The following is a 21,845-nucleotide window of genomic DNA, read 5'->3' on the forward strand; positions in this document are numbered from 1 at the left end:
TTTTCTTGCAAAAATATAGATTACAAGCACTGAAAGGGAGCTGATGACCTATCAGTAATAAGGCACAGAGATGAGTAATTAAAAGGATGTGCAGCTAATAGCATTGGTTAGAGACAAAAATGTACAAGCTATATAGATGCAACAAGGGCAGCTTTAAGATAAAACTTGCAGAGCAAGGTAGCTTGACATTTATGTTATTCTCCAGTTGACATGGGTTTTGTCAGAACTGTAAAGAAAGGGCTTAATTATCTGATCATTCTTAGGAAGCATTTTTAAAGGACTAACTCATCCACACAGACACAACTGCCATGGCCTGCCTATCTGAACACAGAAGGGAATAAAGGAGACAGGGTATAGGTCATTTCATTTATTCAGAGCGGTTTTGATTGAGTAGAAAAGCAGCTAGTTTGCCAAAGTATATATTTATCTTTTTTAAGTAGCCTTATAATTAAGTAAAATACATTTTTATGAGTTCCTACATAAAAAAAAACCCTTGCTCTGACTTTAGAAACACCATGATCTGTCTGTTAACATGATACTGTCCAAATAGTTCAAACTGACTTGAATAAATGTCAGTCTTAAATTCCCATTAGCCCTCAGCTGGGAAGTGAGCGTATTTAATGTTTGAGCAAAGATGGCCCTTGGTGTGCAGTGCGGACCTCGGTCCTTGCTACCTCCACATGTCCTGTCCTACTCTCCCAGCAGAGCCAGCAACCCACTCTGAACAGCTCTGCTTTCTTGTATGAACTACCTTGGGATTCCTTGAAGCTACTGGATGGGCTTGGATACATATCCATTGTGCATAGAGGACATGAATTTACACATCTCTACTACTCAGCAGCAGTTATTAAAATCGCAGCAGAGATCAGAGATTGCTGTAGTATCTGCTCATACTGTTAATTAAGGAGATGTCTGCTGAGCGTTGGACTGTGCATCCCAGCTGCAGTTGTCTTCAATAGCACCCTATCTCCTTTCCCAATGTGTGTCCCTTGTTAAAAGGAATTCCAAACGTGACTGAACATGGAGAAAACAAGACTCCGATGGCTGTTCCTATACATGATGTTCAATTAAGGTGCTTACAGAGCCCATAGTGGCCAATTGATGAAAACAAAGACATGTCAGGAAGTACAATCCATTTTCAGTCCTGGTTGGCAGCTCAAAGCCCTCCCCTGTACTCTGCCCCTGCTGAATAATCTGTTGCCCAGTTAGGATTACTCTGCTTGGTGCTCAGATAGTGCAGTGCTGAATCTAATACAGAGCAAAAGAGACATGATTTTGTTTCAAGGAAGCTGAATGTAAGTAGATCCACATGTAGGATTTTAAAGGGGTTTTGTTTTTTTCCCACAGCAATGAAATCAGGAGGCACCCAGCTGAAGCTGATCATGACGTTCCAGAACTATGGACAAGCATTGTTCAAACCAATGAAGTAAGTAAAAAAAGTCTGCGTTGTAAAGTGAAATGGTGTTGGAATAGTCTGTTGCTATTTTCTAAGCTGTTAAAAGTTTGCTGTAGTATCTCTCGAGGTTAATGTGTTGAGTTCCCTAGGCTTGCTGCGAAGTGCAGAGCTTCAGGGTCTATTGAAACCTTGCCCTGCTAGACTGGTCTTTGGAAGAGATACCAAGAAAGCTTCAGATACATTACAGTCTTCTCAGGAATGTTACTCACTCTGATCTCTGTCAAATCTCCCATCATAAATACAGGATGTTTTCAGCATTTCTATTTTATATAAACTTACTCTGCAGATCTGAGCTTTATCTAGTGTCAGCTCCTCTGGAATATGGCCAGATGAAAGAGATGGTTCAGAGCAGCTTTGAGAGAGCTAAATAGTATTTGTCTGATAAATTATAGTTTAATCCGTTGATTTATTGTTGTTTGTATTAAAGGATTGTATTAGTCATTTGGCTGTGGCTCTGCTGACTCTGTGAAAACAAGTTTATCTGAGAGTGGTACTGCAAGGTAATGAATCTAGAAAGAAAGGGAAGGACTAGGATGATACATCCTTGATTTGTGCCTGCCCAGATCCCATTGAGATGAGAGAAGTTATTGAGATACAAAGCAGATGTAAATGAGTTCTGAATCCTGACCTGTGTGTTTGTGTTGTAATAAGGAAAATGACTCTGCTTATTGTAGAGGGTTTAGCAAAGACACTTGCGGCTGCAAAATATTTGATGAAGCTACTCAGTATCTGTGTCGAGGGTACCACTGGAATAATAAATTAATTTCCTTCCTTTGTTCCCACTGTAGGGAAGTTCAGTTAATTTCCTCTAAGATGGTCCATGAAAGACTAAAGTAACTGAGAACAAGTGGTTTGGAATATGTGTTGGCATTGTGTTATAGCTATAGAGGGGATACAGCTGCTGGCTGGAGACTGAGAAATTCCGTTTCACTATAGATTTTGCTATAGACTGACCTCAGACAAATACAGATTTGACTTGATCTTATTTGACTGCCAGAACAGCCGAAGAATTGGTCTCACTTTCCTTCAACCCAAGTTTGAGCGGTACCCCTCCCTATATGCATTCATCCTGTGAATAGCAAGGAAATCCCATGAACTTCCAGGCAACACAAGACATTTTTGCAAAGGCCAAATGCCTTTGTGCTATTTCCCAAATTGCACACAAATTTCTCCATGTTTCTAGTGGATCGCTGATTGCCTGGGAGAGGTCAGAGGAAGCACAGATAATACTGATGAGTCAGGAAGGAGGTATCAGAGCACCTACTTCAACATCTTCCCTTCCTCTCTCTGCCCTCTCCTCGAATGCTGAGATCATCAGATCACCAGTGAATGGGTCCATCCCCTATATCTGCAAGTTTGATGTGTATAGGCACAATTCTTAATTGTGTCTTATCCCACATGCAGAATCAAGAACCAGGTGGGTTAAAGCCGCCTTTAAGTATTCAGCAGAATTGTGGTTGTGCTGTTGGCTTTTTACATAGTGTGTGATTTGTTTCTTCTCCCTTTGCTCAGATGCAGATAACCTCAGTCTTTATTATTGGTATGACACTGTAATTCTGGGAATACAATGAGGTCAAATAAAAAGTTTGCTGTTTCTACTGTGCTATACACAGCCTCAGCAAGATGATGGATGATGATAGAGGTACAGCCACGTTCCTGAGTAGAAGCAGTTACTACCATCCACTAGAACAATAACAGAAATTGATGCTGTCTTAATCATTCCCTTTGGTTAATTTGAAGGGCAACAACACCCTGTTTTCTCACTGCTCTTTCCATTAGATATACCACTGGAAAAAGCAGCATTAGAGCACTCAGCAGCTGTGTTCCCAGTCACCACACCTTACAATAGCAATGGAGCCAGATGCTTGGCTAGCATAAATCTTTCTAGGTCCTTTGGCATATGCTCCCATTGGCCTCTTTCACCAGCTTATGGACTGTTGTTGATGAAGTTCTTTGAGACATTTGCAGCATCATTTCTTTGTACAGAAATAAGCAGCCTACAAATAAAATAAAAAAAATAAAATCAGGTTTTAAAGCTATGAGACTTCTTATTATAAAACCTTCCTCAGGCCCTAGATACCTTCCAGGCTGTTTCTGGTGCTCCCTCTTTACTGCAGGGTATCCTTCTGATCCAGGCTTCATAAACCTGGGTGTGCCTTCCCAGGACAGGGGGCTATTGGGAGCTCCCAGAGCAGGGACAGCCATCTCTGGCAGTATAAAGAGAATTTTTTTCTACATAGCTTAGCTTGAGGACCATAAAATACAATGCCGGCAGCTGCTTCTAAGGTCAGCTCGCTGAAGGAAGTTCTTGGTGGATAGTCAGGATGTTTCCATTTGATGTATCCTATGTATTCCGTATGTGTTACTGTGTTATCAGCTCTGTGGCTTCTCAAAGCAGCAGAAGTAATGCTTTTTTTTCTCCTGAGATGATAAGCTGATAAGATGATCATACAAGCACCCTTCTTCATGAACCCCAGGTAATGCAACCATTAATAGTACTGAGTGTCCATCTGCAAATAAAAAAGTGGGGCCTCAGTTTATCTCATAGTGCTGGAGTTCCATCTATGTTAAACTGAGCCACTGTTGTTTTTAGAAAATATTGTTGCCATCAGTAGGATTTCAGGCCTGATCCCAAGGAAAATTGGTAATCGGGAGATTCCCTCCCATCTGGGATGTGAAATTCTGAAAGCTGAATGGTGTGAGGTACATGTAGAATAATGCATAGACATGAGGCCAGTCTCTGCTTGGTTGTGATTCATTTGCACTACCTGGAAAGCTGGTTTTGCTATACTCAGCATCTTCCAAACTGAATTAATACCAATTTGAACAGGATTGTGGCAGTTAGGGGAGACAATGAAAACCCTTCCCTGATACAGCTGGGCATCTCCTAGTGGAAGGGCAGGTTTCCATACCTTTGGCAGTGACTTCTGCAGGGTAGTCACAGCAAAATGTACTCCCTGGCAAATAGCTTGAAACCCTGCAGAACTCATCTTACTTGTTCTGCCCTTTCCCAGCCTCCCAGTTCCACACTGAATTTATCCAGGAAGTAAGCCAGCTCCACAAAAGCCCAGGCAGGATTTGGAAATGGGGAAACCAGAATCTGCCTTTGGCACATTTTGTGCTCAGTGTTTGACATTAACTGACAGCTCTTCATCTGGTCATTGATTCAGGCTAGTAGAGCAAACGAGAGGAGGGATACTTAACAGTCAGGGAAATGTGATAGTGGTAAATAAAGCCTGATCAGCTGCAATTATTTTATTTATTCATGGCTCTGCACCTTCATTTCTGAAATAATTGCCCAGAAAGTATTGCAGAGGAAGCCAAATCTATTTATAAAGCCTATGGCCCAGCGTAGATTCCTTTGCTAATTCCAAATGCATCATAGAAAAAGCGTGTATTTGCTAAAACTCCAGGGAAGATTTAATGTACTTGCAATGTATCTCACAGTTAATGTGTAGTTTTATTTAGCTCATAACAGTTCAATCATACTAAATTATTACCATATGGGACAGGAAAAAAATAGCAACCTCCCCTTCTCCCGTGATTAGTGTGTCTAACTGTACTAATATTGCACAGCATAATAAAATTTATTTACATGATCACTGATATCTGCAGCTGCAGCTTTGTATGTGATTTATCAGGTAGGGATGGTGTAGAGCCATAAATTCCAAAGGGTTTTGGCTTATTTGTCTAAAAGGAACATGTGCTTTATAGTTTTATTTGGTTTCCCTTTGTTTCTGCTAGCTGGTAGAGTTAAACAGCTGGCTAAGCAACAAAACCAACACACTGTTTTTTAACTCCCAAGGCTTTATTCTTGAAGGGTCAAACTCTGCTCCAGCAGAGTGAGTGTTAGAATTCCTATTGTATATGCCGGTGCCAGGATTTTGAGATAGGGTTTTTACAGTTCCTTATGGAAAAGCCAAATAGGATCAAATAGAAAATGATACCTTGCTATTGGGGTTGTGAGAAAAGTGTCCTGTGGTCTGTGTTTAAGAATGACATCTCTCATTCCCAGTTTTATAGACTGCCTTGTAGAAATGTGTAGAAAGGGTATTGAGGTTTATTTGTTCGATTCAAAGAAATAATACTGTATCCAGTGAACTCACTTTGGACTGAAACAGGTAAAAGCCAGTTCTGTTCCAGCTTTAGATTTTGCTTGGTATTTTTAACATCGCTTTTCTTCTGCTTTTACAAGTCACACTGCAGGATTGCTAAAAGCCACATGGCTGTTTCTTTCAGTAGCAGAAGTTTGTGGTCTTAATTAGCAGCAGAGTGGTATCAGGACAGAAGAGACTTTTGGGGTCATGAAATCTAGCCTCCTTGAATCACAGCCGATCATCCCATGGAACCCAGTGCCAGCCACAAAATAAGCTGGTAGTCATGGTCTAGTGGAAAGCTAGTGCTCTACAGAAGTAAACCAAGCACATTCACCTTTCAGCTTCTGTAATATTCCTATAGCATATCTGTTGGCTGAAGGCAAAGGTACTGTTAGCTGGGCTGAAATCTAGCGGTCAAGGTCAAGGGGAAGATAATATTTTTGTTTGCATTGGCAAAGCACAGCTCTTTATTGGCTTTTAAATGTCACGGTGACAAAGGATTAGCAGCGTTCTTTGAGTTTCTCTTTGATTTCCTTTTAGGATTGCTCAACAAATAATGCATTTTTTGATTGTGACATTAAATAGGCCAAACAATCCCTGTAATACAAGCAACTGTTAATCGCTTCCATTTCCTACAGTTATACTCCCTTTCCGAAGCTGCAATGTGACTGTTGTACCTGTGAAATGCAGCCTCCAGGCCTGATTATCATATCAATTAGGTTGATGTAATTCTTCCGAATTGGTACCAAAGCTTCCAAATCAGAGGAGTTGAAATGAACTTCAGAATCAGGGCCACTGGAAGATTGCTTTCATTATTACATTGCATATCATGCTGTTTTGAGGAAATACATTTTTTCAAACCTGTTGCATTTCAGCTGGCAGGCATCCAGTATAAACACACTGTTATAAGTCAACATAGCAATTAAATCAAATTGCAATGTTTTCTCTGAGCAGCTAGAGAAGTGATATGCATCCAGTAGCTGCTATGCTAGAAGCCTTACAGGATTAACACTTCAGCACGCTGGAATGTGACAGGCAAGACCTTACCAAGTAGTGGCTGGTCAAAGTACAAACCCAGCCGCTATGTTTTGTCACTTGGCTTAAGCCATGTTACTGTATCAGTCACTGGAGAACGCTGGTTATGCACAAGGTGTGTTACTGGAGACCTAATCTTGAGCCCTCATAGCAGCATTCCATTATCTGAAGGGGACCTACAAGAGTGCTGGAGAGAGACTCTTCATTAGGGGCTGTAGTGACAGGACAGGGGATAGCGGGTTCAGACTTAAACAGGGGAAGTTCAGATTAGTTATAAGGAAAAAGTTCTTGTTCCAGTGCCTCAGCACCCTCACAGTAAAGAACTTTTTGCCCAAAGAAGTGATAAATGCTCCATTCCTGGCAGTGTTCAAGGCCAGGTTGGACAGAGTCTTGGGTGACATGGTCTAGTGCAAGGCATCCTTGCCCATGGCAGGGGGGTGGAACTAGATGATCTTAAGGTCCTTTCCAACCCCAACTATTCTATGATTCTATGAATAAACTGGTAGGAAAGGTTAAAGCTGCTAATCCCAGCATTCAGTTTATGTAGGTGTATTTTAAAATTGCAAGGAGTGCTGTCTCTACATCATGAAGAAGAGACTGAGTATTTTTGCTGTTGGAAGTAACAATCAGTAATCAGATATTCTGTGGACCTCATCCCTGAGAACTTGGGCTTTTTAAGGGCATTCAAATTGTTACCTACCAAATCTCTGCTGAAATGTTTACCTAAGTGAGACTGACAGGCAGATTTGGTTGTACTTACATCAGGAATAAGTCTGGAGTAAACTGGATGAATTATATCACTTGATATTTAAAGTACATGAGACCTGAATGTGCTCCTAAATAAGGACAGTAGAGGCTGCCATGTAGCATTTTAGCTCTTTAATTTTTGGTATATTATGCATGAACTGTGTTTCTCTTGCAACTAATCCTGTTCATCACATCAGACCCCTTCAGTATTTCAATGCCAATTGTGTTTTAAGAGTCAGCAGTGCCTCTGGTCCAAATCTCTTTTATGCAGATTGGAAAATTTGCAGTGACTTCAAGGAGAGCTGGATCAGGATTGAGGCTGACTGATGGCTCTAGACAGCAAAGAAATCCAATCTGTCTGTCACTGTGCACTGCGTTTTCCTTTGCCACAGCTCAGCAACTGCTGCCTAAAATACTGATCAAACCCATCCAGCCCAGGAGCAATTTGTTCTCAAATTCTGAGAGCATGCTTATGAAATGACCTGAGAGTCAAAGTCTGCAAAGTCCAGGTAGCTCAAAGGTTGTCCATTCAGATTAGGATTTGTAGGGATCTGTGGCAGCAGTGTTTCATCATGCTAGCAGCCAGGACGGGCAAAACAAACCTCATTCCCTCTCTTTTAGTACCAGCTCAGTTGTGCAATCTCAGGCCTGGGTTATCCCTGGAGCTGCAAAGGAGCTGCTTGGAGCCAGGATGAAACAAAATGAGTCCTAGAGGTGGGAGGGAGCAGACCTTCTTTCAGCAAACCTGGGCTGTTTTGCTGGATATCACCATGTCCATGGGTTTCAGCCCCATCCCGCTTCCTGCCACTGGGAAGCTGCTATCCACCACTGCTGGTGAATTCTCCCCAAAGTCCTTCTTCCCTGACTACCCCATGGCATCTTCAGCTCCTGACAGAAGACTTCACACTGCAGCTTACAGAAATGTCAGCCCCCTGGTGTCTGTGAATGGGCCTTTTGCAAAAATAATTCAAGCCTTGCGTTTGTTTTCAACTGATTTGGGGTTTCTCCAGCAGATGATAACGCAATGCTCAATATCTGCTTTTGTTCTTGTCTTACATAGACACAAGTGGCCACAGATACTCTCTGTACGGGCCCCTTATCACCGTTTTAAGGGAGAGCTGAGTGGACAGTTGTATTTTACAGTAGTGAAGTGTCAATGCTTGATTAGCTGTCTTTTATCTAAGTGCTTAGAGGCTCTTGCTAATTAGTCTTTAGGAACAAAGACATGCTGGTGCTTATTCTTTTTTCTTTAAACTAGTTATTGCAGCAGCTAACAGGTTTTTTTACATGTTACCACAATGTGTTAGGAAAGAAGCATCTTCAGTGTCTGATTTTAATCAAGCTATTTCTTCATTTTAATTGTCTGCGTACCAAGAAATGCAGTCTTGTGGCTTTATCTTTACTCAGAGACCCACTTTCAGTTCCTTGGTTTCTTATTTAAACATTTTACCCTGCATTGGTAGTGCAGAAAAGCAGCAAACGTTATCAAGGGAAGAGCTGGCCTGAAATGCATAACCTGTAATTTACTGCTAAGTAACAGGGCTTGGTACACGGGGGACTCGGTGTAGCAGTGAGGTTAGATGTCCTTAGTAAATCTAACCAAAAAAATATGCCCAAAATGTTTTCAGTGGGATATGCAGACAACACTACCCTGAAATATTTCATGGCAATTTGCCTCCATTTCTCTACAATTTATAATCCTTAAACTAGGCTCAAGAGACTGAAATTCAGGGAGGGAAAATGATTTGTGCAAGACTCGTGGCGTAAACCAGAGGCTGAAGCTGTTTTCTCTCTGGAGCAGCACGTATGGCTTTATCCTGGAGACGAGTTGTGCTGTGCTCATATTCCCCCTTGGAAGCAGTTATTTTTAGATGTTTTATGGAGCTAAATTGCTCCCTCTCTGCTCCTGGTCTTATCTGACACAGGGATAGCTCTGGGGATCCCCACCGCTTTGGAGGAGGCAGATGGGGATTTGGCCACTTGCGCTGAGATTTGTTTGAAGTTTGTGCTCTTGTTACAAGAGCTCTCAACATTTCTGCAGGTTTCTTGAGTTAGGGCAGCTGGCATCAGACAGGGCAGGAGATAAGCAGCAGTGAAATGGATCTGATGAAATAGCTAGGACCCACGTCCAGCTCTGCTGGAGGTCACTGGTTCAGGCGACACAGTCCCATGGTCAGTGATGACGTGAAAGCAGGGTGGCCTTTGGGAGAAACTCACAACCGAGTAAGAGCATCTTGCAGGTTGAGACAGGAAGGTTTTGACAAAGCCGAGAGGCTTAAGAGTGCACACAGCGCACATCCAAATTATGCTCTTGGCACAGTGCTATTGGTGACTCACTCCTGTAAACAAACAAAAATGCGTGTTTGAAATAGGCATAATACCTGTTAATAATATGGCTGTAGGGCACACTGGATATCTCTGGCTTTTTATGTCTTCATTTACAGTGTCTCTGGCTCAATAGTGTTAATACCTTTCTTGTTAACATTTTTCCACCCTCCTGCATGTGGGTAAATACAAGTGAGAAAGCCTGGAAGACTCATTTGCATGTGAAGAAGTAGCAGAAACCCAGAGTAAATAGCATCTGCAAATGTGTGGGAGCTGGAGAGTAGGGGGGGACAGCAAAACTGTTGTAAATAGAAGCAGTTTAAAGTGCTGGATTATGCGCTGTGGATAATAAAACACCCCAAGCCAGCACGTAAGCCAGATACTGGTCTCAGCAGCAGAATCCGACTGATCCTGTTAGCACTTCAAGCTCCTTTTGTAAACCTTGCTAACTGGGGGTCCAAATTCTTCATGTAGGGGTGGTCAACGAGCCAGAGAGTAAGTAGCACCATGGCTGTGCATGGAGACCTGTAACAGCAGAAATATTGCATACAGACTTCAGATACACACAGTCTGCGTATGGGTTTTAAACTACTTTGATTAGCTGGCATGAAGCAGCAAAATAAATGAAGATATTAAATTAATCTGTAGATTTAGGGGGAAATCTAGCAATGACTGGTGTATTTCCTTTGGTTTTCAGTAAGATTGGCTTGTATTTTAATTCTGCCTCTTGAAATGGAAGATTTTGACCCAGCGTATTTGCGTTTCCTTCTCTTTTGTGCCTGTTTGAATCTCCACAATATGATAATCCATCCAAAATTTTCAAGCCAACCTCTTTTGCATCTGATTCTTTAGGGGTTTATTAAGCAGAAAATCTGATTCCTGGGGCATACCCCCCAGAGGTTTTTCAGCCTTTCATGTTGCAAGCCCAGGTTTTGTGTCAGGGCCCTGAGTAAGCCTCAGCCAGGAGAGGAGAGCAATGCTGTGATTCGATCACCAGCTCTGCCTCCTGGGGCTGAAGATGGCAGAGACAATTTAAAGCATAATCCTGCTTTTCTCCATAAGGTTGAAATGTGGGGCTGGGGATGGCTGCCAGCAGAAGGACAGGGTGCAGTAAGGAGGGTTTGTGCCAGCCCTGTGCAAAGCAGGGACAGCATCTGTCCCCTTCAGCATGGGCCCAGTGCCACCACAAGCCTCCAGGTCTCCCCCCATTCACAGCAGCAGCCAACTTGACATCTCAGGGCTCTGACACCAGCGAAACAGGGTACACAAAGAGGGGGACAGCCTGGGGTCGCCATTGCCTGCTTGATTTTCCTATTCCCAGAGCCAGCTCCAAGTTGAAATCATCTTTTTCTGCAGCCTCCTGACCCTGGGTACAAGAGCTGGGTAACTGGGAATTTAGCCCAAAACATGCCCTTGTTTGCTTTGCCTGACCTACTTGTCACTGCCCACGGGGAGCCGCGGGGTTTCTGATCCTCTCATGCCTTTGCTTTGGAGTCAGGCTTTTGTGCTGCTGATTGTATCACAGTACCTTGAAGTTATCCTGGTGAGCACTGGATATTTTGGTACAGAAGCTGCTTTTTATGAGCTTCTGTAGCACTCAGGGCACTAATGCTTCACCTGAAGCATCAGTGAAGCCTCCTCTTTGGTGCTGCGGTACCACGGGGCAGTGCCAGTTGGAGCAAGTCCATGGCTCCAGGAGGCATGAGGTATAGCCAGGTCCTGCTCTGTTAGCAGTCGGCAAGGCCATGTAGAAGAGATGGGTTTTGCAGCATATCCAGGCCACCTATTCAAGTCCAGGCTCTTCTGAAACCCGTGAAATTGTCTGACAACTTGTGAGCAGGCACTGTGCCATGCAAGCAGATGGGCATGAATGTCCTGGCTGCCAAGAGCCTGGGATGTTCATCTGACAGAGGAGCGAGAGCAGAGCTCCTCAGTGCTCGTGTCCAAATGCCTGTCCCTCCTGAAGTTATCATGGAAAGATTGGGCATGGCAATGGGGTGCCTGGTTTGGGCATGGGGTGTTTCACAGCAGAGACAGTACCCCCACATTTTCCCTCTGGTTGCTGCTACTCCATCGCTGAGGACAAGCTAGTTTCTGAGCTGCTTTCAGCCCAAGCTCCTCATTCCATTGGGGACAGCCAGCTCCCAGCACTTTCCTGTGTCCTCCAGAGACTCACCTTGAAGGCAACGGCACAGCAATTCTTTTTTTACTACCTCTGCTAGGTGGTTTTCTATGAGAGCCTGGCTCTTGCCAAAAGTAGAGCCTGAGATAAAAGGATTAAAAAAGGCTTCACAGAAATTGCCACAAGAGCTTTCTTTAAAACATAACTCCAGAGAAGGCCTTAATGCTTCTTGGCCTGAGGGGCAGCTTTTCTCACACAGGCATACGTTTCATGATGATTGACACATCATTAATTAACTGTTATTAATTAACCCCATAATCTGAAGGGATGGGGGAAGAATTCCTTGCAGGCCTGGATCGCGTCATTTCTTTGAATGCGAGTCCTCTGTTCTGCTGCACCTCCAAACCCACCTGTCTTTGGGACTGAAGAAGCTCATAAAGAAGATGGAATTAATGAACAACCTTTTATAGCCCCCCCTTCAATCGCCTTCATTTCCTGACAGCCGCAGTTCGAACATGATTTGTAGTAGCGAGACTATTTTATCTGTTACTCTGAGTTTAGAGGAAGGGAAATGTGGAAACAAAATCAGTTGTTGCCTTTCAGCCTCCCCTTGTTCCCTGCTGTGTGGGATATGGTGCTGTGAAGGATATGTGATCCATCTGTAACATAACGCTGGCTCCGTGTGTGGATGGTCACACACCTCCTTGTAGGCTTGTCATGCTATGAAAGCTCAAAGTTAAAGCAGAAAACCACTCTTGCCGTCTCTGTTTTAGCCATGCTAAAGTGCTGAGCTGCACTCCCAACAGCAGCAGAAGGGACAAATTCTTCCGTTGCTGACTTCAGTTGGGCTTTGCCAGTGTCCTTGAAGACTTTATTTTGCTCGAATCATTTTGAGCCAGCCTATATCTTCTGCCAGTTCTGCCTGGTGGCCTCTAATAATCTCATATGTCAGGCAGCAGAGTGATTATAGCTTTATTTAACTTACTTTGTCTGCATTTGCCTTTCAAGGAGCAACAATGCAGCAATTCTGTAAGCTAAATGTGGCCTTAGAAAAGAAATTTCCTGTTTATCCACAAATACCAGATTCCTGGGAGGATGCCAATCTTGATAAGACATCAGTGGTGCTGATAAGCCAATAGTCATAATCATTGATAAGTGTTTTGCTGATGTTTTGGCAAGGTTTTGTGTCCAATACTGTTGACCCTATGCTTTTCCTATTATGTACTGTATCCTTTGGCAAGAGAATGACCTTCTCAGGGATCATAATGGTACCTATATTGCAGGTGGTGCTTAAACCCCATTATGTTTGGCATGGCTTGTTCTTTTTATTCAGAGTTGTGTATCAGGGTTCATCTCTCCCGTGCAATCTCAGCCACAGCAATACTAATCCTGCCATTTCGCATCGCTGCAATTGGGAACAGCCTCGCATTGCTGACATCTGAATTACATTTTTAACAACAATTTCCTTTGTTATATAAAATGAAGCCAAAACAAACACTGGCATTAGGAGGCTCACTTTCTGGTTTAAATAACATGGACCTTTAAATGGATGAGGGTTATGAATCATTGTTGTGTAGGTTTTGGGTTGTTTACTTGCTTGTTTGTGAAGGAGTTTGTTGCCTTTTTGTTGTTTTATTTTTTTCCCCTCGCAGTATAAGTCTGTCACTCTTGACGCAATAGACAGTCTGGAAAAGCTCCCTGGTCCCTCTTATCTAACGGTACTGTTATTAGATTATTGGATTCTCTCTTCTCTCCCTTCCCCTAAAAATTCCCTCAGTAAAAGAGTGAAATTGCAGTATATTGAATTGCCTGATATTGCACCGATTCTTTATTGCAACATCTAGATTTTAATAGCTACAGGCTTTGAAACTATTTTGGTGTTACCAGATGCATTTAATATCTGTGAACTTACAGCAGGTATTTTCTGACAGTCAGCAATGACTCCAAAGCCCCAAAGAATTACACTGAACAACCCTGAATTTCGAAGCCTGACATCACTTCAAGCAAGGAATACAAATCCATCAACAGGAGCAGGATTTTAATTGTTTTGTGAATGATTCTATAGAAATCTAAAATTGCTTTGTGGAATGAAAAAAAAATCCCCACTTTTATCTGTGAAGAGGTTTTAATTCTGGTGAATAAAATAAGTGGCTGCTGTAATAATAGAAGATTTTTTCCCTCTGACTGTGTAGCTGTTCCTTCAGCCCCTGCCTGCTGCGATTTTATCCTTAAGCAGTGAGACATTGGAGTTCATCGGATATTATACATGGCAACTGCCAAACCAGGAGAGGCTCTTCGGTGGCTAGAAGATTTGTGTTTCTATTATGTTAGCTGTTAAACAATGAGACCACCTGCATTATTTTGCAATGTGACCTTCTCTAGCTGATCATATGCTATGTTTTCTCTGTGATCTGATCTGATTTTAAGGGTAAACGAAAGGCCAACAGTGCTTTAAAACCTAGTAATACCTTGACTGTTGCTTTACAGTTTTCTTTTCTTTTCCTTCCCCCCCCCCCCCCCCCTTTTTTTATGAAAGAAACTGAAACCTCTGCAGACGTTTCTACATCTGGCTTAGCTTCTGCTTAAACACATCCTCAGGGAGTGCTGGAAAATATTACTTCTGTTTAGAAGAGAAGTAAATGAGTCATATTTTCCAAAATAGTTTTCAAGGAAAAGGATATCAGATCTTGTTTGTATTTTCCTGTTTAATGGCTCTGGTGAATACTTTAAAATGATCTGCATCACAGGAGAAATACCACCAGAGTGTGACTATTTCTATTGCCTTGGCAAATGGCAAATGCCTTTACAGCTGGCATGGATCAAGAAAGTGTATATCCTTATATCCCAGGAACAGTGCAGGTTGTAACGATCCCTTCCCTGTCTCACCTATCTGTCCTGTGTGCAGTCAAATAATGTGGCTGCACCTTGGACTGATATGGGGCCAGAGTCATATCAGTGAAGGGTGGAGAAGGGCAGCATGTCTCCTACCCTGGGCAGGTTTGCAGGCATAGAAGAAGCCCTTTTCCTGCTCCTTTACCCCTTTGGTGAACTCCAAGGGGGGTCGTGTCAATCTTCAGGGGTTTGGGGCTAGCATGTCTCTGCAGGTGCAGTGAAAGGGCTCTCCTGAGCTTCTTGTCTTACCTCAGCATTTCTGTTTGTGAATCAGCTGGAGGAATCCCCTTTCCCTCACCTAAAATATTCGGGATGCCTGAGGGAGGAATCACAGAAGGGGAGATATTCAGGGCCCCCAAACTGGAGACCATAGTGGAGGTGGGGGCTCATATCCCACCTCTCCACTTGGCTTCTTGCTAGAGAAACCCTTTCTGAAACCCTGAACAAGCCTCATCCCAGGCCAGGGCATGAAAAAGGCATCGTATCCCCCATCTCCACTCCAACCAGCATCACCGATACACTTAAACCTTTGCAAAGACTCTCAAGGACGTGAGCAAGCAGCTCTCAAGTGGAGCCATAATAGCATCTAATACTGCTCAGTAATAACATTTTCTTATCCAGGCATTAAAATTATTATTGAGCTGGCTTTAGAGAAAAAATAAAAGATGAACTAGTATTTTGTATTTTAATTAGAATTAAACCTCTAAAAACATGATTGGTTGCAGAATCTGAAATTCTGCACTGGTATTTTTCCTGTCATTTGAAGCATGTTGATATTGACATGGGTTAAAGTACATAAAACCTTCCTATTGAGGGCTTTAAAAGATCTTTAATTGTTTTCAGAAATAAACCTAGCCATTATTGTATCTTTGAAAGGCAATTATTTTGTCCTTTCTTGCATAACTACACATTTAAAAATACATTTTAAAATAATAATTTTTAATTTTTATTTTTTCTCCAAATTGACCATAACAAACCAGATCTATCTCTTCAGGATTAATTTTCCACCTAGCTGAAGAAATTAGCTACTGCATTCTCCCTCCCACCTTGAAGCCGTGCTACAATGGTTACCTGGATACCCTGCCTGTAAAGGATGTATGTGCTGAAGCAATTTAAATAGCCTGATTTGTCATCTAACTGCAGACATCATTAGCAAAGCATTATTTGGCTGGAACATTGTAGGCTGAACATGGATAACTCCTCGCTGTTGAGGAGAGATTCAATTTAACCACCTTGTGACCACATATTGCCTCCTGAGTGTGGAGTTGCAGCAAGTCTAGTGTGAAGAATATGAGCAGTGTCTGGGTGGGAAATTGTTTTCCTGTAGTGTACAGCTATTGGAAATGTATTCTAAAGCAGGATGAAAAGAGGGTCTTTCAAATATGTTGTTTGAGAATCTACTGATTTGTTTATTTGGGGGTAAGGAGGTAATTTCATATGATGGAGAAGAGGGAAGGGAAGCCTGGCTTTTGCTTTTTTCCCTATAGCTTTTCTCCTTGTCACATTCCCACTTTCAGTTTATTCCTCTGGTTATCATCTGTCGTTTCAAAATGGCACATCTGTCGGGATGGAAGGACCCTTACAAGCAGGATTTTAAAAACAAGACTGTGAAATTACAACGGTGACTTGAAATTAATTTTACCACATATGATAGCATGTAAAGTAGAAAATAGTGGCCTCCTCTGATAAATCAGAAGGCAAAAATAGTAATTTCCCTGGAATCTGACTGTTGGGCATGGTCAAGGAGGCAGTCTGTGCATAACAATAAAGGAACATGTAAAAACGAATCTAAGCTTTAAAAAGAGCATTTTATTAGTTATCAGATCACTTTTTAGGTCTGGAATGAACCAAACATACTATTTTAAGGCTTTAACTTAGATCAGGTTATTTATTAATGATTCCAATATGATTTGGAAAACTCAGCTGGAGTCTGGAGATTTGTCTGATAAGTTCTATAGACCCGCATCCTCCCATCTAAACTAATTCTGCAGCTACAGCTGAAATGTAGGAGCGCCACAATTGCATTGCTGCCAGTTACATATTCCTGAACATCCTTCTCGGCAAATCAACTCGCAAATCATGTTCAGGAATCAGTCTTAAACGAAGCACGGCTGCAAAATATTCTGCTGATCTGTGGTGCAAGTCTTTTTCCTTTAGTCATAATTGATGTTACAAAATATTTTATGGCTTCTGTCATTAGTATTCCCAGTTGGCTCAATCTACAATTTATTTCATGCTGTAAAAATGCTAAGAATTTTCTACTGATGAGCAGCAACAGCAGGGCACGTTTCTAGATTTATAGGCATGGGATATTTTTGGGTGGGTGAGGAGTCTTTTGTCTTTGAATTAGAATGTGTCTAGACACTCTTTTTTGTTACAAATCCAGCAAAATGAAGATACTTTTGAAGTAGTAATTAAATTCCTTCAGTGACATTCAGTCTACTGTGCACAAGGCTTCAGTATAATTTCCAGGAAATCTACAGTATTTTCCTTGCCATTTGTAGGACTCAGCATATAAATAATGCAGTCCATGCTGTGCTGCTTTTCAGTTCATCCCAGGAAATTATGCCATTAAAAATGCCACACTTCTTTCAGGCACACACAGACACAGCAGGTAAAGAGAATATTCATGAGATGAACAGTGACAGAAGCAGCGTCACCTAAAACCTAACCCTGCAAAGCACACCTCAGACCATGGAATTGTTTGTGGTAATTATAGTGTAGAATGAGACTGTTGATTAACTTAACATCGTGGCAGTCAAACTATGATCCATCAAAGTGGGCTCTGCATTTGTGACCCAGGGTTAGGACTTGGTGCAAAATAAGGTGAAGAGAAATGATGAGCACTGGAGCCTCTCCTGCCACCCCAAACATGCACAGTCAATAACTGTAGTGAAAATGAAACTTCATTTGAGCAGTTTTGGAAATGAAAGGTCCCCATAAATTCCTGACAGACTTGCCTTTGTATGTGAGCACATGTTGCTATTTGAAATCCTCAATTCAGATATAAAAAAACATCTGCAAAAATAGTGGTCACTCCTACAGTGTTCAGATAGCAAAGATCATCCAGTGTACCAGAACAAAGTCGTGCCCCTTTGCTCAGGAAGGTAAGAATGTTCTGCATGTTTAAGATGGAGAATTTACCATCTACCATTTCATATGCATTACTTATGCATAAGCAGAGCTTTAGTACATGTTGCAAATGGAAATGAAGTACATGATGTGCCTGGAAGGAGTTTATCTAACTATTTATGGGCTGATCACATTTTGAGCTAGAACTGACTTGGTTATTTTTAGTTAAATAACGTTGCAGTTGTAGTTGCTTTTATAAAGAACCAAGAAAATTCTCCTGCAGTTCACAGACCTTTCTTGCTGGGTCTCATTTCGAACCTTAATGGCCCCATGCTCAGCTGCTCCCTGGAGGAGAAGCTTAAAATCTAACAGCATGGGGCATCCTGTCTATTTGCAGATCAAGGAGCTGCAGCACAGAGACACATTTTAAACAACCACGAAGCAGCTTTATGTGTCTTTGTGCCTTTCTTTCTTCCCTCCAAGATGCACACAGAGCACTCAAATGGGTTTTGGCAACTTGGAGCCACCCGCTCTGATTTGGAAGTGGACCATGTCTGCTCTCTGGCAGCCCATGTTAGGTTCTCCCAGCCTTCAGAGGTGGTACCCATGTGGAATGCATGTTTGCCTGGTGGTTTTGGAAGAGATAAGTTTTCAGAGTTGGAGTTAGGTGTAACTGGTACAAAGGGACTTTGTACAGGAATGGATTCGGCTGAGCATGAGGCTCATGTGTGAAAAGTTTTTGCTGGATCTCTCAGAACAGTTCAAAAAGCCAAAAATTCTCAGTCTCTGAAAAAAAGCTTCAGTCTGCTCTCTCATCTTTATTTTCATGATAAAAATCAACAATTTCAGGCAGTTGCTCTTTGATATGCCTTTAGAAAGGCATTCCAGTAACTTTAAAGTTGAAGATGTAAAACATAGCTACAGCACATCATTAGTATGAGTGACTATTCCTTTTTTCTAATAAAAAAGGAATAGAAAACCATTAAACCTCCAGAAATAATAAGGCAGAAGCATCTAATTTAATATGGTCATCTATTTAAAAATGCGCATTGTGCATAAATAATCAGATGTATCAGCAGGGGATCCATAGTTGTCTAACAAGTAAGTTGTTTTGCAATTGCCATCTGACCTGTAGATAAGTGGAAACAATGTCTTCATTAAACTTGCAGAACTGCATATTAATCATTAGCAAAACCAGCACTGCAAGATGCAAGGGAAGTCTTGCTATGTCCCCAGGACCTGTGTGCTTGTACCTAATGGCAGGATTTAACTATTAAGGTCATATCAAAAATAGATCTGCTGTTTGTCTGCAGTGCTTACTGGCCTCCTACAAAGGCAATCGGATTTAGGAGGTAGTTTAAAGACTTACTGTATGTTGGGGGAGGAAAAGTTGTATCTAGAAGTATGTCCTAAAAGGCTTGACTTCACAGGTGGTGTCCAATGAAGAGTCTTTACTGGGGATGAACTGGGCTTTTAGCGGAGATGAATGTTGTAGTGAATGTACTTTCTTAGGGACTGACTTACTCCATCGCTCCAGCAAGCTCCGAAGCAACCTGTACTAGTGCAGAGCTTTTGGAAAGCACATTCTGCAACCCTGCCTCAGATCGCTTTAGCCTCCTCCAGTCTGTATAGGTTTCTCCAGTGACTTCCAATAGCACTGAGCTGGGAGACTAGTATTTTTGAGGTGTGGTTTGTTCTCTTCTTATTTTCTCCTCTGGGTGTAAAAGATTAAGAACAACTGAGTGGTTAATTTTCACAGGACTTTACAGAAGGTGTAGTTTTGTTTTCAGTGTTTGCACTGCTCTGTCTTCTGCTCCCTGTTGGCAGAGGTGGCCCAGAGCAGGGTGGTGGGAGCAGGAGGTGGCAATGCCTGAGATTTCAGGGGCAGTCCACTTTCAGTCACTTTCAGACTGCACAGTAGTTATGTAGGTGGTATCCCTAGTTTAAAGAATATGGCTGATGTGATAGTGTGGCACCAGTGTATGCAGAGCTGGAAAATCAGAGGATGAAGCTAATATTTTTAAAGATCTACACATGTGTAGAAAAGGGAATGGCAAATTTAATCCTGCTTTACACTTTCAGGTCATTCTGCAGGTATTCCTGTAGGAGAGCAATGAACCCACTTTGTTTTGTTTCCTTTGTCTTCCTCTTCTACCTGTTTCAACCAATAAACCAATTCAGTCAGAACATAGACTGTCTGTAAGTAATCCCATAATACTTTCTTGACATTCATATTGCTGTTGAGCATTTATGTCAAAACAGCCGTTGCCCGTGAGCTGCATGGAAAACAGTACACAGGGAAAAAAAATAAAGCAGGTTTCATTCTTACCAATATTTGCGATAAAATTAAGATCTTCACTCAACTTCACTGGAATTTACTCAGGCATTTAGTAATAGCAGCCGAATGGAGACTGCTAAGGAGAGAGCTCAAGAGACCTGATAAAACACAAGAAGGTGGCTTGCGTATTCTTTTTATCCAAGATCTCAGCCCTGAAAGTGCCAGACACGCAGTGTGCTTTGGGCAGAGTTGAAATTCCAATATTAATTTAAGACTCTTCCACTCCTGCACTTGCTTAATCCTGCAATATCCGCCTTGATATTAGCGGGAGCTGTGGAAGGTGTCTTGGGTGCGCTTAAATTAAACACTAAAAACAGAGGTTGTATCTTCTGTCCTGCACATACAGGCATGGACAAGAACAGGGTGTTTGCTGTCACAGACAGCATGTTTAGTTATTCACTTTAATCTGCGTCTGCTCCACCCTGCACTGCAGTCAACAGGAGACTTTTCCCATGGCCTTTAAATTTGAGTACAGGCAGGATGGGTCCCAGTTTATGAACTGGCTTTGTCCTTTACCCAGTTCACCTTGAAATCAGCGGGAGACCTTGCACTGAGTAGAAGGAAAGTTGGATTAGACTCAGGGAAAAACAGTAAGTGCTGAAGGAATGAGATGGTGAAGTCCAATGATTAAATCATGCAACTGCTTTGCTCCTTCATATACTTATCCTCACAGTTCGTATTGAAAGGTAGGATATATGTATATATATAATACAGTCGTCCTTGGTGTTAAGAAAAACATAGTCCTCTCATTGAAACCAGTCTCCTACAAAACTCCCGTGGGCTATGCACACACATATTTATTGCATTGTACAGTAGATAAGCTTCATATTTTATAGACATTTAAATGCAGCTAAAATCTCAAGGAGAGGTAACCAGACATGCACGGTTAAATAAAAGCAGCTGCATGTGATAAATCAGCTCCATCTAAAAAAAATTTGGCAACAATGTCATTTCACTAAAGGTTTTACTGCACATCTTTTGTAGATTTTTCTTCCCTTCTCTTGTTCTCTATTCCTGTCTCTTTTTCCTTGTGCTGTTTCTTCTAAGCTCTGCTTTTACTGTCAACCCTTACATACTATACTATAATCTCCCCTTATCTTACCAAGCAACTTCAACATAGGTAGGCTTTTAAGTTTAAACTTATTTCTAACTATTGTTAATGGGAGCACACCAGATTCCCACTGAACAATAAGTCAGCTGGGTCTGGCCAACGAAAAGTGTTTCCCTCTGCCTGTACACACACACACACATGCGTGTACCCTTCTTTATCTTCACTCCAGCTTTGAGTGGATGCATTTTTGTGAGCCACCAAGCGTGAACATTTCTCTGCACCTTAAGCGCGGGAGTTCACTGAACGCATTGCACTTGATGGGAGATGTTTATATAAAACAGCAATTGCCCTGAGCAGCCGAGCCATCGAGAGTGTTTCTTCCCTTGTAGTGCCATGGAGCAGTTCTCCTAGCATCCTTCTGGTGTTAATTTTTTCATATGGGATATTTTTCAGAGATTTCAATAGGCCCTTATTTTTACTTAAGAGGAGCAGTTTAGGCCAATATTGAGACCTTTTCAAGTCCTGTGTCTACTGATTTTTTAAGTGATGTTCCTCAAAACCTCCTCCTGTATTATTTTTTTCCTGAAATGCTGTGTCTATAGCTAGGACTAAAGGAGGAGAGAGATAATGCTCTAGGGAGAGTGGGGAACTGCACTTGCAGCTCCCAGCAGTGGAGCCCATGTGGAGGCCGGGAGGTTAAAATCCTCCTC

General features: G+C 42.0%; 1 protein-coding gene across 2 annotated transcripts in view; it reads left to right on the plus strand.

Annotated features, from left to right (window-relative positions):
• FAM20C (FAM20C golgi associated secretory pathway kinase) overlaps window positions 1-21,845 on the plus strand; it is a 59,993-nt gene that overhangs the window by 11,285 nt on the left and 26,863 nt on the right. For both annotated transcript variants that reach the window (XM_065684407.1, XM_065684408.1), the window contains one exon: window positions 1,348-1,426. In XM_065684407.1, coding sequence (XP_065540479.1) covers window positions 1,348-1,426 — 79 coding nt within the window. The remainder of the gene's footprint in view (window positions 1-1,347; window positions 1,427-21,845) is intronic.

The sequence above is a fragment of the Lathamus discolor genome, chromosome 6 (genome assembly GCF_037157495.1).
Source record: "Lathamus discolor isolate bLatDis1 chromosome 6, bLatDis1.hap1, whole genome shotgun sequence".
In the NCBI taxonomy this organism is placed as follows: domain Eukaryota; kingdom Metazoa; phylum Chordata; class Aves; order Psittaciformes; family Psittacidae; genus Lathamus; species Lathamus discolor.